The 18289-nt window shown below is 37.2% G+C and overlaps 1 protein-coding gene across 4 annotated transcripts in view; it reads right to left on the bottom strand.

Annotated features, from left to right (window-relative positions):
• Nucleotides 1-17151, bottom strand: part of Bbs4 (Bardet-Biedl syndrome 4) — a 60779-nt gene extending 43628 nt beyond the window's left edge. Inside the window, exons 1-2 of one of the 4 annotated variants that reach the window (XM_076851056.1) lie at nt 17109-17151; nt 11579-11630 (exon numbers count right to left, since the gene is read on the bottom strand). Coding sequence is in view for 2 of the 4 variants with exons in the window: in XM_076851055.1 (XP_076707170.1) it covers nt 11579-11630; nt 17109-17132 (76 nt within the window). In the remaining 2 variants the exon portion in view is untranslated. The remainder of the gene's footprint in view (nt 1-11578; nt 11631-17108) is intronic. The other 3 variants (XM_076851055.1, XM_076851054.1, XM_076851057.1) reach the window with 3 other exon arrangements.
• Between the last annotated feature and the right edge of the window lie 1138 nt (nt 17152-18289).

Here is an 18289-nt window from a genome sequence, read left to right as displayed (position 1 = left end):
ATTGCAATGGAGACTTCACCTCTAAAAAGTTATAAGGCCTTTACTATTATGTTATATGTTGTGTGCACACTTGTGTTTTATGTTGTATGTTTGTATGTACGTATTCCATATATCATATATGATGAACGCTCATTAAAAAATGGGTCCATATATTTTTTTTTTATTCACGTGATTTAAATGGTTTAATTTAAATTGGGTAAACAACTGTTGAGGATTGTTTTAATATATGAACAAAAAAGGAGGTTAACAGATCTGTTTGTTTACTTTCACCTTTCCTTTTCATTATATTTAATAATTCTGTTGAAGATAAGGTACATTGTTAAGAAAATTGTTTTCTTTTAGTGCCTTCTGGAATGTTATATAATTTTTTCTTTAGCCATTATTGCCAGAATTCCTATCTTCATCCCAGTGCCAGAGAAGACAAAGATAATCTACAGCTTCTGCAATAGCCATCACTGAACTGCTTGCAGAACTTGCCTGGATTATGTATCACTTGTATGCATTGTGAACTCACTTGTATGCAATGTGAACTATCTGTTGGTGCAGCAACTTGTGGTAGTGTTGGGGTATTTTTGCTGATGATGTCATCGGTGGTACAATTTTTCCAAAAGGAGCCGTCAAAAAATTGGCTTGGTGTATCTTCCTCCCTTCTGCTTGTGATGGTCGTTCAGCTAAAATTTGGGGGCCAACAGAGGTGAGGCAAAGAACCTCACCCCTCCGCTGGTACAAAGACCTATCCACAGGTGTGGCTGTATACTGGACCGTAGTCAGTGATGGGTAAGATCCAATTTTAATGGTACCAAACCTAAGACAGGAGGTTGACACCTTGAGGTCAGCTCATCCGATAACGGGTAAGGACCATATATACTATTGGACAACCTAAGGCAGGCATGGTCCGGTCCCTAAGCCACATGCTTGTTGTTTAAACAGAGAGGGGGAGATGTTGACAGCCACAGCTGAAAGGGGCCCCAGCAAACTTCCAGCTGCCAGCTGATGATTGGCTCACAGCAGTCCCAGCAAACTTCTAGCTGCCAACTGATTGGCTCCTCTGCGGTGATGCTCATTGGGCTGTTTCCCCTCCCTTTCAGACCAGGGAGCTCCTCATTGGGGGACTTTTTTTGGCTCTGCCCACGCGACCCAGCCCATCAGCCTCAAGAGCAGGAGGAGTGGGGGAGGTTGAGAGGCTTGTGGGAAGCCGGTGGTGGCAGTTGGGCTCTGAAGGTTTTTCCTGAGGAGCTGTTTTGTTTGGCGTGTGTGGTTCTAAAAATAAAGTTTGTTTCTTTTGATAAGTGGCTCCTGAATTGTGCCCAGCCAGACTGCAGCAACCCAGTGCTTCACACATGTGAGGCGAGCACTCTACCCCTAAGTCTCAACCCCAGCCCATAGGAGCTTTATTTGTAGTACCCACAAATTTCAACTGAATAAACTGTGAAATATGCTTACAGGTGAATACTACTCATTAATAAAAAGAAACTCAAACATACAACCAATGAATAAATCTCAAAAACATCATATCAGGTTTTAAAAGATATGCAAAAGGTTATATATGATTCTGTTTATCAGGCATTCTGGAAAAGGCAGAACCATTGGAAGTAAAAATTAGATCAATGATTGCTGGCAACTGGGAGTGGAAATAGTTTACTACAAAGTCAAGGTGAATTTCAGGGATTGGGGCACGTGATTAAACTTTTATCTTTTTTGGAGGGCATGGGGTGATTTAACCCAGAGGTACTTACCACTGAGCCATACCTTGGCTTTTCTAATCTTTTATTTTGATGCTTAGGACATCACTAAATTGTTTAGGCTGGCCTCAAACTTCCAATCATCCTGCTTCAACCTCTCAAATAGCTGGGATTACAAGTATGCGCAACAGTTCCAGGCTAAACTTTTATATCTTGTTTGTGGTGGTGGTGGTGTGATGGTTACATGACTATTTTCATTTGTCCAAACTTCCAGAACCTTGTACTAAAAAAGGTAAATTGGGTCAGAGGATGTAGACCAGTGGTAGAGTGCTTGTCTAGAATATGAGTCCCTTCCTGGGTTTGATCCAAAGTCCCAAAAGGGGAAAAAAAAAAAAGTGAATTTTATTGTTTGTAAACTATACACACTGATCATCGTGCAAACAGTAGTAAAAACAAAAGTGGCATAGCTTTATTATCAGACAAGCTAGAATTGAGAGGGATTAGAGAGGGATATTAAATAATAAGAGGGTCAATGCACCAAGAAGTCCAACAGTCCTGAATGTATTTTAATGATTTACCATACACAAAGCAAACACTGATAAGACTGAAAGTAGAAAAAGACAAATCTATAATTACATCTGTGAAAGGTAGTATCTATATAAAAACATTAATAACTATAAGTATATAAAACACAACCAACCAATTTGACCCAACTGACATAAAATACTTCATCCAATAGAAGCAAAATAAACATTAAACATTCTTTTTTCGGGGGGGGGGGGAGACACTGGGGACTAAACTCAGGGGCACTTGGCCTCTGAGACACATTCCCATTTTATTTAGTGATGGGTCTCACTGAGTTGCTAAGTGATGGGTCTCACTGAGTTACTAAGCACCTTGCCATTGCTGAAGCTAGCTTTGAACTCGCGATCCTCCTGGGTCAGCTCCCGGAGCTGCTGAGATTACAGGCGTTCACCACCACACCCAGCAAAAATAAACATTCTTTTAAAGTCATGTGGAGGGCTGGGGATGTGGCTCAAGTGGTAGCGCACTCGCCTGGCATGCGTGCGGCCCGGGTTCGATCCTTAGCACCACATACAAACAAAGATGTTGTGCCTGCCGATAACTAAAAAATATTAAAATTCTCTCTCTCTCTCTCTACCTCTCTCAAAAAAAAAAAAAAAAAAGACTGATCCTATCCTTATAATAAATAAATAAATAAATAAATAAATAAATAAATAAATAAAGTCATGTGAACTTTAGTCAACTCTGGCTATATTGTGGGCCATACTATAAGCCATAAAAAGAATCTTCTCTACCCACAACAGAATTAAACCATAAGCTAATAATAAAAGCATATCTGGAAAATCTACAAATAAAAGGAAATTAAATAATACCTTTCTTTCTTTCTTTTTTTTTTTTTGGTACAAGGGATAGAAGGGTACTTTACCAGTGAGCCACATCCCCAGCCCTTTTGTATATTTCCTTTAAAGACAGGGTCTTGCTGAGTTGCTTAGGGCCTTGCTAAGTTGCTGAGGCTGGCTTTGAACTCAAGATCCTCCTGCATCAGCCTCCAAAGCCAATGGGATTACAGGTGTAAACCACAGCACCTAGCTCTCTTTTAAAAAAAAAAAAAAAATATATATATATATATATATATATATATATATATATATATATTTTAGTTGTAGGTGGACACAATATCTTTATTTTATTTTTTTATGTGGTGCTGAGGATCGAACCCAGTGCCTCACACATGCTAGTAGTGCATGTGCCAAAGGAAAAGTCACAAAGAAAAAATTTTAAATATTCAGACCTGTATAACAGTTTAAAAACAACATATGAAATGTGCATGAAGCAGTTAAGCAATGCTTAGAAATATATAGCACTAACTGCTTAGAAAAGAAGATCTCAAAGTTTCTGCCATAAGAAATTGCAAAACCGAACATCAAAATAAAAGTTAGGGTTGGGGCTGGGCATGGAGGCACACAACCATAATCCCAGCAGCTCAGGTGGCTGAGGCAGGAGGATCGAGAGTTCAAAGCCAGCTTCAGGGAAACAAGGCACTAAGCAACTCAGTGAGACCCTGTCTCTAAATAAAATATAAAACAGGGCTGGGGATGTGGCTCAGTGGTTGAGTGCCCCTGAGTTCAATCCTCAGTACCAAAAAACAAATTAGGGTTGGGCATGGTGGCACATGCCTGTAATCCTAGCAATGTGGGAGGCTGAGGCAGGAGGATTGAAAGTTCAAGGCCAGCCTTAGCAACTTTGGTAGGCCCTAAGCAACTTAGTTAGACCCTGCCTCAAAATAAAAATATAAAGGGCTGGGGATGTTGGCTCAGTGGTAAAGCACCCCAGGTTTAACCCCCAGTACCAAAAATAAATAAATAAAAACAAAATCAGGAGGAATAAGTTCTACTGTTCTATCACACAGTAACAATTATTTATACTAATGTATTATACATTTAACAAAGAACTATAAGAAAGGAGTCCAAAGGCTCCAAACATAAAGAAATGATAATTAGCTGGACCTGGTGGTACATGCCTGTAATCCCAGCAACTCAGGAGGCTAAGACAGGAGGATCACAAGTTCTAGGCCGGACTTGGCAACTCAGTGAGACCCCCATCTCAAAATAAAAAATAAAAAAGACTGGAGATATGGCTCAGGGGTTAAGTACCCTTCAGTTCAATCCCTAGTACAAAAATTAAAAAGAAATGATAATGAAATTAAAAAGATAATTTCTCTGATTTGATCACTACACATACACACATATATTGAAATGTCACACTATACCCATAAATATCTATACCTGATTTTGTGTTGAATTTTTAAAAATTTTACTTAAGTTTTTTCCCCCAGTACTGGAGATTGAACCTACAGTTTTGCACATGCTAGGCAAGAGCTCTACCACTGAGCTACCTCCCCAACCCTTTTTAAGATAGGGTCTCACTAAGTTTCCCAGGCTGGCCTCAAATTTGTCTTAATCTCCTGAGTATCTTGAGTATCTGGGATTATAGGCATGTGCCATTATACTCAGCTTTAAAAACAACAACAACAGGGGCTGGAGATGTGCCTCAAGTGGTAGCACACTCGCCTGGCATGCGTGTGGCCCAGGTTCGATCCTCTGCACCACATACAAACAAAGATGTTGTGTCCGCCAAAAACTAAAAAAAAAATAAATAAATATTTTTAAAAAATTCTCTCTCTCTAAAAAAAAAAAAAAGTTTTTATTAAAGCAAAGTTAAGTAAAAAAAAATCACAATTATATTTATTTCATCATCTAATTTAGAATTCTGGAATTCTGGAAACATAGGTGCCTTCCTTTGTTTTCTTTCTTTTTCTTTTTTTTTGGGGGGGGGGGTCAGTACTGATGATCGTACTTTGGGCCTCAAACACATTAGGTCTGAATTCTACCACTTACCTATAACCTATCCCTGAACAAAGTACCTTAATGAACATTAAAGGATGCTTCAGATTGAAGAATGAGAAGAAATCAAAGGAGGAAGAAGAATAGCAGCTACAAAAAGGAAAAGAAAATTAAACACAAGAATATATTGAAGAATAGTAATCAATAAAATTGAAACAGAAACAGGAATGTTTGGGAAAAATCAGTAAAATCAAAAGTTGGTTCTTTGAAAAGATCAATAAAATGTAAAAATCCCTAACCTAGAAACTAAATGAGAAAAAAAGAGAAGAAATAAATTACCAAAATCATAAACTGTAATGACATCACTACAGATCCTAAAAATAAAGTAAGTAAAATATGAGTATAATAAACATTCATATTTATGGCAATAAATTTGATAACTGAGATGAAAAACATTACCAAAACTCTCTCTGATATATTTTGGGGTTTTTTATTATTTATTTATTTTTATTTCTTATATTCATGACAATAGTGGAATGTATTACAATCATAATTATCCATTCACAGAACAATTTTTCGTAACTCTGTGTATAAAGTATGTTCATGCCAAATTATGCCATTGTACATGAGCTCTCCTATTATTTTTTGCATTACAATTCTTAATACACCTTTATACCACAATTTATCATATCTCTGTTTGTATATAAGGTATCTTGACACCAAATTCACATCTTCATACATGTATTTTGTATAATGATGAGGGTCTCCTTCCACCATCCATGCTATTCCCCTTCTCCCTCCCTTTCCCTCCCACCCCTATTCTCTATCTAGAGGTAATCTTCCTCCCATGCTCTCCCTCCCTACCCCATTTTAAGTCACCTCCCCTTACATCAGAGTATTCGGCATTTGTTTTTTGGGGATTGGCTAACTTCACTTAGCATAATCTTCTCTAATGGCATCCATTTCCCTGAAAATGCCATGATCTTATTCTTTTTTAGGGCTGGGTAATATTCCATTGTGTATAAACGCCACATTTTTTTATCCATGCATCCATGAAGGACATTAAAGATGTAGTTCTACATCTACAAAATAAACCGAATTTGGGGCTGAGGTTATGGCTCAGTGGTACAACGCTTGCCTAGCATTTGTGAGGCATTGGGTTTTATCCTCAGCATCACATTAAAAAAATAAAGGTATTTTGTCTATCTACAACTAAAAATAAAATCTTTAAATAAAATAAGTTGAATTTGTACTTACAAATTCTTAAACAAAGAAAAATCCAGGCTAGGACTATTTCACAGTAACATTCTACAAAACATTTAAGAGCGAACCGACACCAGTTCTATAAAAAAAATCTTCAATGATACAGAGGAGACAATAAGTTCCCAATTCATTTTATGAAGCCTGAATAATCTCAATATCAAATATTAATAAAGGCATTGCAAAAAAAAAAGAAAGAAAAAAACACTTCAGACCAACATCCTTCATGCATACAGATATAAAAATCCTTAACAGAATATTAGTGAATTATGAAAAAGTATCCAAGAGACTTGCAGGAAGCTCTGCCCCCTGCATGGACATCAGAACACTTAGGAGATCTAAAATACTTGTTTAAGAAAACATAATGAAAGATTTACTGCTTTACTAACGTTGTTGCTTATCTCCATTCCCTTTCTAGGCTGAGAGAACAACAGTTTGGTTAGAATAGCGCAGACCCTAGCTACCTCAACTCAGGCAGTTGATTACTAGATCTGCCTTCCAAAAGCCCAATCTTCTAAGGACCATGTTGATACCTTTGTACATATTGTTACAAACTTTACTCAGATGGAGACTGCACACCAACATGGGACCTCAGACCCCACACTATTATGTATAGTGTTCAAAATATTCATTACCCAGCTGAGATGGTCTTTTTACATGGGCTCTATTATTATTATTATTTTTATTATTACCATACAATTCTTAATACACCTTTATACCACAACTTATCATATCTCTGTATACAAGATATGTTGACACCAAATTCACATCTTCATACATGTATTTTGTATAATAATGAGGGTCTCTATTCATGCAATTCCCCTTCTTCCTCCCTTTCCCTCCCACCCCTCTTCCCTATCTAGAGGTACTCTTCTTCCCATGCTCTTCCTCCCTACCCAATTTTGAGTCACCCCCCTTATATCAGAGAAGACATTTGGCATTTGTTTTTTTGGGATTGGCTAACTTTACTTATCATAATCTGCTCTAATGCCATCTTCAATTTTCCTTACCTCACTTTCCTCTTATTGCATCTAACACCACTTTCCTGGTCCATAGAGGAATATGAATCCCAGAATAATTTCAAAATGAGACCTCCTCTGGAACAACTACATTTGTATGGTACAAAATATTGTTCAATTTCCCAGAGAAGATTACAGCAGTAACTGATTAATCCTTCCCTGACCATTCTTTGATGGAACGCACAGGCTTTAAAGTTGGGGATTATTTCCTCATTGGGGACCTACTGGATTTCTTTAAAGAAACAATGGTTTTCTGTGCCTGTGCAGGAAATGTTTTCATCTGTAAAATTAATAACTATCCTTGGGCTATTGAATGACTCAGAAACTTCACAACTCCCACCCAATATTTTCTATGGGAATTTAATGATACCATTTTCAATTAATTCATTAAAGGAATCAGCTCAGTGGGCAAGCTCCTTAAAGTTTTTTACTCCACTGGCCCAGCACATCTCTGGTGGAAGTCCTGATGGTGATGAATACTTTTTTAGTTATACCTTATTACCCTGTTGGAGAATTGGGGCACACCATTGGGTCCTCTGAAATCTGTCAACAACTTTGGTCATCTTAGCCAATGTGTCAGCCTTGTCCATCTCAAATTTACATACTTCTCTGGACTTCTTGGCCAAGATAGTTCCAGATAACAGCATGGTATTTTACTATCTGTTAGCCGAGCAAGGAGGAGTTTGTGCTATAGCAAATACAGCCTGCTGCATTTATAGTAATACCTCCTCACAGGTGGAGACAAGGATTGAAAAGATCAGGCAATGAGCAACTTGGCTACAACACAGACCCTTGACCACCAGATACGTTTTGGATGGGATAGGGATAGACCTAACTGACTGGTTCTCTAGCCTCTTCTCTTGGATACCAAGAGATATTAAGTCTATTTTACTAGGTCTTCTCTACCTAATCCTGACTACCCTGCTTATCATTGCCCTTGTATATGTGTCTTTCCATTTACTGCTCTGTTGCTGTTCCACCCTTTTCAACTATGCAACTAAAACCCCAAAGAAAGAATGTCAACAACAAGTAAAAAGCTTTCATTCTAAAGACCCCTATCATTTCGTCTTTTCAGCAGGAAATAGCCTGGAGATGTTATTGCCCACTCTCCATAGAAATGGAAGCTAGAAATTGACAGTGGAGAAATATAACAGGGGTTCACTTGATGCTTTGACTATATCCCTTGTTGCTTTAAAACTTTTTTTTTCTTTTTCCCAACCTCCTTTTCCCTAAATTTCTCCTCCCTGATCTTCTTTTCCCGGATCCTGTTTTTCCTACCCTTCTCCTCCCCAATCTTTTCCCTGATCATCTCCTTCCTGACCTCTCATTCCTAATCTCATTTCTCTGAATCACCTCTTTGAAGAACCCCTGTTCCCCATGATGGTCAGAATTACAGGCTCTGGGACAGGAGCCCCCTGTGTTTCTCCACTGCTAGCAAAGCAATAAACCTTCTTTTTCCTTTTTCTCAAAAAAAAAAAAAAAAAGAAAAAGAAAGAAAGAAAAGAAAAAGAAAGAAAGAAAGAAAAGAATATTAGTGAACTGAATCCATCAATATTTAAAAAGGTTAATACATTATGACCTTGTGGGGGTTTACCTTAGTAAATAAAAGGTTGATTGGTATAATATTCAGAAATTCAACCAGTATAATTACCCATATCAATAGATAAAATTATGGGTTCCAGATGGTAGAAATTAAAGGAAGTTACGTCCTAGACATTTTTGGTGCTTGTGTTATATCACCTGTACAACTCCAAAGGTATCATTTATATATTGTTATTATTCTACATGAATGACAAACTGGCACTATGCAATAAAATAAAATTGCAAATTTGTGAAATAACTGACCAAAAGGCAATGCAACTTTGAGCTGGATTAACAGAAATAAAAAATCCAAGTAAAAATATATTATCTTCCAGCTATTCCACTTGGCCCAATTCACACTATACCTGGAATATTCTATTTTGTCCTGAACTCTATACTTCCAAGGACACCAAATTTTGCCAGAGAATGAAGGCCATAAGTCAAAGAAACTATAAACATCTCATATTTTTTTTAAAAAAGTTGTTACAACTAGAAATATTTAATCTTTAGAAAAAAGACATTGGGAACATATACTGCACTATAATTATTTATGTTCTATATGTCCTGAAGACTGTCAATTTCCTAAGGGAAGATTCCATGCCCTGTTTTTAACTTTGTATTCCCAATACCTAAAACATTGTAAGTCCTCAAATGTATGAGGGGCTCAAGGAGAAATAAACTAAACTTTAATAACAGAAATCAGAAAATGGTTATTCTGCAATGGAGAAGGAAGGAAAAACTGATTAAAAAAAAAAAACTGAGCCCCATAGCATTATTAAAGGTTTTAGCATTACATACCAAATGTGTCCCTTTCCCCCACCTCCCGCAGCAAAAAAACTTAGTATCTCATTAACCTGAATTAAGCCTAGGCAACTCTTGGCTGGTATACAAGTATCTTCTGTGTCTGGAGTCAATCAAACCATAGGATTTGACTTCAGAGGAAAAATGAATACTGAAAAGTCAATGACAATAAATGCTAACCCCACGTAACTGGCCAAATTACCCTGGTGACTAAATGAAGTGACACATATCACAACAAGATGATTCTCATATCCAGAAATGGTATAAAGAATATTAGCCTATCCCTGGCACTGGAATAAAAAAAGAATATTAGCAATTACATTCAGTCTTGGCAGAACTACATCTGAATTTCACAAATAATCTAAATTACAGATATATAACTCTTCCAATGAAAGTGATATTCCTGAAAAACTCTCTCAAAATACATTTCTGAAAGGCAATCATATTTTCCAACAACTTCCATTATAATTCCAAAGAGTGACAGAAATGGCTCTGGTACGCTAGTGCCTGCCACAGACCCCTCCTGTCCTCTGCCTTAATAAGCCAATTGAAAAGAAACAAATAAATAAATGAAACAATGATAGAAATGACCCAAATAAACTAAACAGTTTATTGACAAAATTAACTTTTATACTGTTAGCACATGCTACAAAAGGATAGATAGTCTGGCAGCTATAATTTATGTATTCAGATAAGAACTACAGACGAGACCTAAGCAAGTCATACCCCTTCCACTCTGCCTTGGTTTTCTCACTTAGAACTAATTAACTATACATAGATGAACGAATGAGCGCCTTTTCCATAGACAAGTTCAGGTGTTTCTCTAATGCCTGATAAATAGCAGGGCAACCAGTCTATCAGACATGGGTAAACAAACATCAATGTCAACTAACACCTGATGTAAACTCTCCTAAAACGTTAAAACTTAACAAATGAAGTAATTCTATTCCTCCAATAAAATATATATCATCTCTCTCTCAGATTATTAAATGTAGCTCTTTTCAATGTAGGCCTTCATCTAGTTAGGTTTTCCAGACTTAATTTTTTTTCAGTACAGATGCAATTTTTAGAAATTTTTTTCTCTTTCCACATTTTTAGAATGTTTTAAAACATCTTTATTGGTGAATTATAATAGGATTCATTTTTTAAATATATGTACCTACATATACCATAATTTGGTCCAGATCCAATTTTTATAAAATCCCACACTTACTTAACATATGCATAAGATTATTTGAAGCCAGATTTGTTTTTTAATTAGCCAATTAATTTAGTTTTTTGCTATAATCTTTCTTTTCCATATTTTTATTGGTGCATTGTAATTATTCATAATTGTGGGATTTGTTGTTGCATATTCATGTACATGATATAATAATATGATTTGGTCAGTATCATTCCCTAGTATTTCCCCTTTTCCTCTCTACCTCCCTCCTCCTTGTCTTTTTCCTCTACTTTACTATTACTATACAACTTAACAGAGTATTTTTTCCACAAGTAGAAAATGAGCACACTCTTACATAATATCAAACTCCATTTAAATACATTCACAGATGAACAATACCTAGTGAACTCATAAAATAAAAAGGTACATATGGCAGAACATTTGCACTATTACTGACGTTTCCTAACACTAATATTTTAAAAGGTTCTAATGCAAATAGAATATAAAAAAGAGGGCTAGGGCTGTAGCTCAGTAGTAGCACACTTGCCTGGCATGTGTGAGGCACTGGGATCAATTCTCAGCACCACATATAAATAAATAAATAAAATAAAGGTCTATCAACAACTTAAAAAAAAATTTTAAAAAGAACCAATAAGACAGAGTAATCTGTGCAAATATACACATACAATGAAATTTAATACAGACCTTTTTTCTGCCTGGGTTTTTGAGATTCAGCAGATGCAGAATACTGAATTTTCTGAAATGAAAGAAGTTATCTATGTTAAAGCACTTAGGATATATTCAAATAACAAGAATAATCAGAAGCTCATCAATCATAAAAATAATTCATTAAATATCAAGTTATACCTTTTCTATCCAAACTATAATGAATAATGCCTATTTATAAAATATATTTATAATGTATATTTATAATATACAAAAATATGGTATATAATATATGCATCAATATTTTTAATGTATTAAGTTCTAAAAAACTTCATATTAATATTCTCCTTCTGATATACTTCTCAGTAATCAAACCAGAAAGGTAATCTCTATTTGATAAAAGGAAGCATATAAGGTCATCTGCACAGAAATTGCCTAGAACTCAATTCTCAGAGGGAGATATAATATTTACACCATAACTTTGTAGAAAATCTTCAAATGGATTTTTCTTATACCAATTTGTTTTATTCATGAAATGCCATGTTATAAGCAAAAAAAAAAAAAGAAAGAAAGAAATTTTCCTATATATAATAAGAGACTTTAATTCTTAAGTTCTAGATATGCAACAAATCCTGACCAAGTAAAATGAAAAAGAAATCCACACTTAGGTATATTACAAGAAACTGCACAAGAGACAATAAGAAATTCTTAAGGTTGGGGATGTTGCCTAGCATGGGCCCTGGGTTCAATATCTAGCATCTCAAAAAAACAAAACAAACAAACAAAAAACCTTGAAAGCAGCCCAAGAATAAATATATCACCAGATAACCTACAAAGAAAGGACAAGTAGATTGGCAGCTGTCTACTCTACAATCAAAACTGGAAATTGAAACCACACTAATAAATCATAAGAATAATTACTCCAAATGTCAGATACTAAGTAAAATGACTATTAATCTAGATCACACATTCATTAGCAAACCATGCCCTCAAGTCAAATCCAGTGTGTTTTTATATGACCCACAAGCTAAGAGTGGTTTTTATATTTTAAATGGTTGAAAAAAGTATATTTGGAAATTCCATATGTCGAATTTCAATGCTTACAAATGAAACTTTATCAGAACACAGCTATACTTCTATGTTTATATATTGAGTAGGGTTTATTTTATACTACAACAATATACTTCAGTGTTTATAACAGATTGTATAGTCCACAAAGCTCAGAAAAAGTTTCTGGCCCTTTACCCAGAAAAAGTTTGCCAATCCCTGATCTAGAGTTTTATACCCATCAAAACTAACTTTCAAGATCAAAGGCTTTCAGAATGTTGAAGTTTTTAGACTCTCACTAAACTGTAAGGGATAAACACCAGAAAACAAGAAAATAATTCCAGAATGAAGAAGGGAATAAACAAAGGAACTGCTAAAATATATAAGTATTTTCAGCATCTGTTTTTTAATATTTTTTTAGTTGTAGATGGACACAACACTTCTATTCTATTCTATTTATTTGTTTATTTATTATTTGATGCTGAGGATCAAACCCAGTGCCCCACACATGCCAGATGAGTGCACTACAACTGAGCCACAACCACAGCCCTATTTTCAGCATCTTGTTAAACAAAGTATAATTTGTGGTGCTGAATTTAAAAAAACATCAAGAACTACAATTAACTAAACAACAAATGGCTTAAATTGTCAGATGACAATAAGTAGTAAAGCATTTGATGGCCCCTGTATTATTCAGATTTAAGTGTGAACTTCAAATTAAACACCTATTTAAAATTTTTTTGGTACTCACTAGAGGAAGGCAACATAAACAATTTACAACAAATGGAATGAGAGGTGCAGAAAGAGAAATAATTCAGAAAGAGAAATAATTCGGCTTGGATTATGGCTCAGCGGTAGAGAACTCGCCTAGCACGGGCGGGACCTGGGTTGATCCTCAGCACCACATAAAAATAAAGGCATTATGTTGTGTCCATCTACACCTAAAAACAAACAAAAAAAAAAGGTGAGGGACTGATAAGGGTTCTAGCCCCTTGCCTGGCATGTATGAGAACTTAGGTTGGATCCCCACCACAAAAACATAAATAAACAAATGGAGGGGAAGGGGAAAAAAAAGGAAGGAAGAAAGAAAAGGGGGATAAAATTCTCCAGGATAGAGTCTATCAGAATGCATTTTTTTTAAATATTTATTTTTTAGGTGTAGATGAACACAACACAATGCCTTTATTTTTATGTGATGCTGAGGGTCAAACCCAGGTCCCGCCCGTGCTAGGCGAGCGCTCTACCCCGCTGAGCCACAACCCCAGCCCCAGAATGGGTTTGTTAAAATATCCAGATGCATGTTATTATAAAGACACATCTAAAACATAAAGACAAAGTAAAAGATGGGAAAAGATACATCAAGAAAACAGAAACAAAAAGAAAACCACAGTACCAATATTAACCTTAGACAAAACAAACTTTCAGGAAAAAAATTTATCAGGAGAAAGAAACTGGTTCAAACAGATCAAAGACTAAAACAGAAAAGGCAAAAATTTTAAAGCTTTTAAAAAACAGGGTATGGAAGGATTATTTACTATATAAAACAATATATACAAACAAGTAAATTCATCCATATTCAACTATATTAAAATTAAAAACTTCTGGCTGGGGGCAGTGGCCCATGCCAGTAATCTCAGCGACTCAGAAGGCTGAGGCAAGTTCAAAGCCAGCCTCAGCCATTTAGCAAGGTCCCAAACAACTTGGCGAGACACTGTCTTAAAATAAGACATAAAGGGCTGGGGATGTGGTTCAAGCAGTAATGTGCTCGCCTGGCATGCGTGGAGCACTGGGTTCGATTCTCAGCACCACATACAAACAAAGATGTTATGTCCGCCAAAAACTGAAAAATAAATATTGAACATTCTCTCTCTTCCAAAAAAATAAATAAAGATGTTGTGTCCGCCGAAACACTAAAAAATAAATATTAAAATTCTCTCTCTCTTAAAAAAATGATGTTGTGTCCACCGAAAAATAAAAAATAAATATTAAAAAATTTCTCTCTCTCTCCCTCTCAAAAAAAAGACATAAAAAAGGTTGGAGATGGGGCTGGGGTTGTGGTTCGGTGGTAGAGCACTTGCCTGACCCATGTGACAATAAATTCTGAAAAACTAAAATCATTCTAATATAGTACAGAACAAGCAACAGAAACTTAATACTAAAGCAAGGTAGATAAAGTTTCACATTTGGAACTTTACAGAAATTAGACCCAATTATGCACTACTACTATTAGGTTGGTTTGAGATGGCTAAGGGAACCAAGCACCAAAAAAACAACCAATCAGGCACTGACAGACAGTGATAATCATCTATCAATCAGCAGGGTCTCCTGACTAATCCTGGAAGGACAGGGATCTCAGCAAGACCTCCCAACCAACCCTAGGAGGACAAGGGACCCTAAAACCTCCCTTCCTGACCTAAGCCAAATAAAATTCCAACCCAAGCCTGGGTGCGACTTCCCCAGACCTGCTGTTTGACTGGAGGGTCTCGCCTGGGAGGGAATCTCAATCAGCCTTGCTCAGCAGCTTTTAATCTGCCTCCTTTTGGCTACTGGTGCTTGACCTTACAACTACTATCAAAAAAGTAAAAACAGAAATAAAATATGGGGGCTGGGGATGTGGCTCAAGCGGTAGCGCGCTCGCCTGGCGTGCGTTCTGCCCGGGTTGGATCCTCAGCACCACATACAAACAAAGATGTTATGTGCGCCAAAAACTGAAAAATAAATATTGAAATTCTCTCTTTAAAAAAAAAAAGAAATAAAATATGATCCTAGCTATCAAATTACTGGGTATACACCAAAAGGAATATATGAAGTATTACAGACATGCTTCTGTTCCCATGTTTATTGCAGCACTATCCATGCTACCAAGACATAGAATCAAAGGAGATGTCCAACAACGAATAAACAACAGATGGATAAAGAAAATGTGGTACATATACACAGTGTAAAATAATTCAATCATAAAAAGAATAAAATCCTCCCATTTGCAGCAACACAACCGGAACTGGAGGACATTACACTGAATGAAATAAGGCAGGCACAGAAAGACAACTTGTGTTCTTGCTCATAAGTGGACAGTAGGGCTGGAGTTGTAGCTCAGTGGTAGAATGCTTGCCTAGACTGAGAAGGGACAGGGCTTGAGCCTCAGCACCACATTAAAAAAAAAAAAAAAAAAAAAGTTAATTCTTTTTTTTTTTTTTAAAGTTAATTCTTTAAAAAAAAAAAAGTGTACGCTAAAAACAATTGATTTATTGGAAGTAAAAAGTAGAACAGGGGCTGGGGATGTGGCTCAAGCGGTAGCGCGCTCGCCTGACATGCGTGCTGCCCTGGTTCGATCCTCAGCACCACATACAAACAAAGATGTTGTGTCCGCTGAAAACTAAAAAAAAAAAAAATAAATATTGAAAAATTCTCTCTCTAAAAAAGAAAAGAGTAGAACTAGAGATTAGGAAAGAGTAGGGAAGAGGGGGATTAAAAGGAGGCTGGATAACAGGTATCAAAACAGAGATAAATTCTAACGTTCTACAGCAAAGTAGGGTCACTATAGTTCACAACTATTTATTATGTATTTTATAAAGCACTAGAAGAAACCAGGCGTAGTGGCACAGGACTGTAATCCCCACTGATTCGGGAGGCTGCAGCAGGAGGATCACAAGTTCAAAGCCAGCCTCAGCAATTTAGCGAGATCCTATCTCAAAATTTAAAAAACAAATAAAAAGGTCTCAGGTTGTGGCTCACTGATTAAGTGCTCCTGAGTTCAAACCCCAGTACCAAAAAACAGGAAAAACAAAACAAAACTAGAAGAGTTCGAAGGTTCTCAATGACAAGAAATGATAAATACTTAAGAAAATGCTAATTATCCTGATTTGGTCCTTATACATTGTATACATGTAGTGAATTATCACACTGCAACCCTTAATATGTACAGTTATGTGTCAATTAAAGATTTTTAAATAACTACCACTGGGTCATCCTGATTTCATTTGGACTAATCTTACATCTAACAGTTCTGTGGAGTTGACGCTACATTCAGACCAGCTGAATTACCAAACGGTACTTTCCAAAACTTAATCACAACAGAGAAAACATGGTCCTGCTTCACTAACAAAAGGCAGTGGCGTGAAAGCTTTGCAGGCTGTATCTCAATATATTCTTAATTCACAGGATTAACACAAACTGTCTTTACGCAAGTGGTAATAATGCCTCCTTTCCATACCGTCAAGAGAAAGAAAAGGGGGACTAGGAACAGAGCCGTTTCCGGTGAAAATCTCTTTTCTATACAGCGGACCCCAAGAAAGACCAGTACTACTACAGAGTCTGGGCCACAAAGGACTCAGACTTGCCCTAGGCAACCATCTCCCGGGGTGAACCGAGGCCGCACTTGTCGTTCCGCCGCTCGGGACTCGGCTCCGCCTCTCCCAGAAGTGGCTGCGCCTGACAGAGGCAGTCCACCAGCCTGCCTCGGGGACAGACGGGTGCTGCCCTGCCCCGCTACTGGGACACTAAAAAGAATCTCAGCGCTCACCGACTCAAGCGTCTCCTCAGCCATCTTGGCTCCGCCCACTACTGCGCTGCCGGAAGTCAGCCGTTTCCCAGACGACCAGGCAAACGGAAGTCGAAGAACTGGGGAAGGCGGGAAGCCTTAGCCGAGAAGGAAGTAGATTGCCCAGTGGAAAGCTGAGGCTCCGAGCCCAGGACTTCCGGGTCGGAGGGGAGTGTTGGTGTTGGCACTTCAGACCCCGTGGCTCTAAAGGACTGGGTGGGAGACCTCGCTCGCAGTGTAGAGGCTGCACGCTGCTGTCGTTCTAGTTGGACAGCACACTCCGATATGGTAGCATTGTTTTCCGGCTTGCTCTGGATCCAATCTGTCTTTAATTCGATCCTGCTTCCAGGAAGGAGTCTTGGTTGAAAGTCTCAGGCAGAGAATTGCTTTTTTGCTTTCCAAACAAAACTGCCCATTTCTTGGCTTTCGTTGTCTTCCTGAAGTACTCGGCTCATCAACCTCCCACTTTTGTTTACGGTTGTTTGCAAATCCGCTGTTGGTGGGAGGCATTTGAGTCTCTCTTGTTTTGATTTGGAAATACTTGAAAATCAGGAGATTTCACAAGAAATCTAACTTCGGGATAAAGAGCCAACAGTGAGCCTGCACTGCTGCATGAAAGTAAATAGCGGCTGCGACTGTAGTTAAAACATTTCGTTGACTTTGTCCACGGTCTTAACATCCCAGCGTACTTCAGGTGTTTTACCTTACTCACCTGAGTGAATTAAATACTTGTGTCATCTGAGGAAACGGGTGGGCTTTGTAGGCAAAAATAAATACTGCATGACCTGAGCCAGTCATTTATTACAGCCTCATTCTAGTTCCTGGAACTAACTAGAATAAACAAGATACGGGATCTCTGCACCGGAGGAACGACCTTCAGGGTGTAGCGAGTCAAGACAATAAGTAAGCAAAATTTATGAAGAAACAGTTCGCCAAGTAAATACAAATGACTCTTAAACATGTGAAAAAAAGACTTTGCAAGGAAGAAATACATGCAAATAAATATTTCCAAGTGATACTTTTCATCTTTTACGTTGGCAAAGAACAAAAATTTTCACTGACATAGATATGAGGAAACGTGCATTCTTCATCCACTAGCAGGAATGTGAATTGATAAAACTTCCATTTAGAGCGGTTTGACAATAACCAAAATTAAAAATGCA

The sequence above is a fragment of the Callospermophilus lateralis genome, chromosome 3 (assembly GCF_048772815.1).
Source record: "Callospermophilus lateralis isolate mCalLat2 chromosome 3, mCalLat2.hap1, whole genome shotgun sequence".
Taxonomy (NCBI): Eukaryota; Metazoa; Chordata; class Mammalia; order Rodentia; family Sciuridae; genus Callospermophilus; species Callospermophilus lateralis.
Note: the sequence above shows the minus strand (reverse complement) of the source record. Positions and strands in the feature narration are given on the sequence as shown.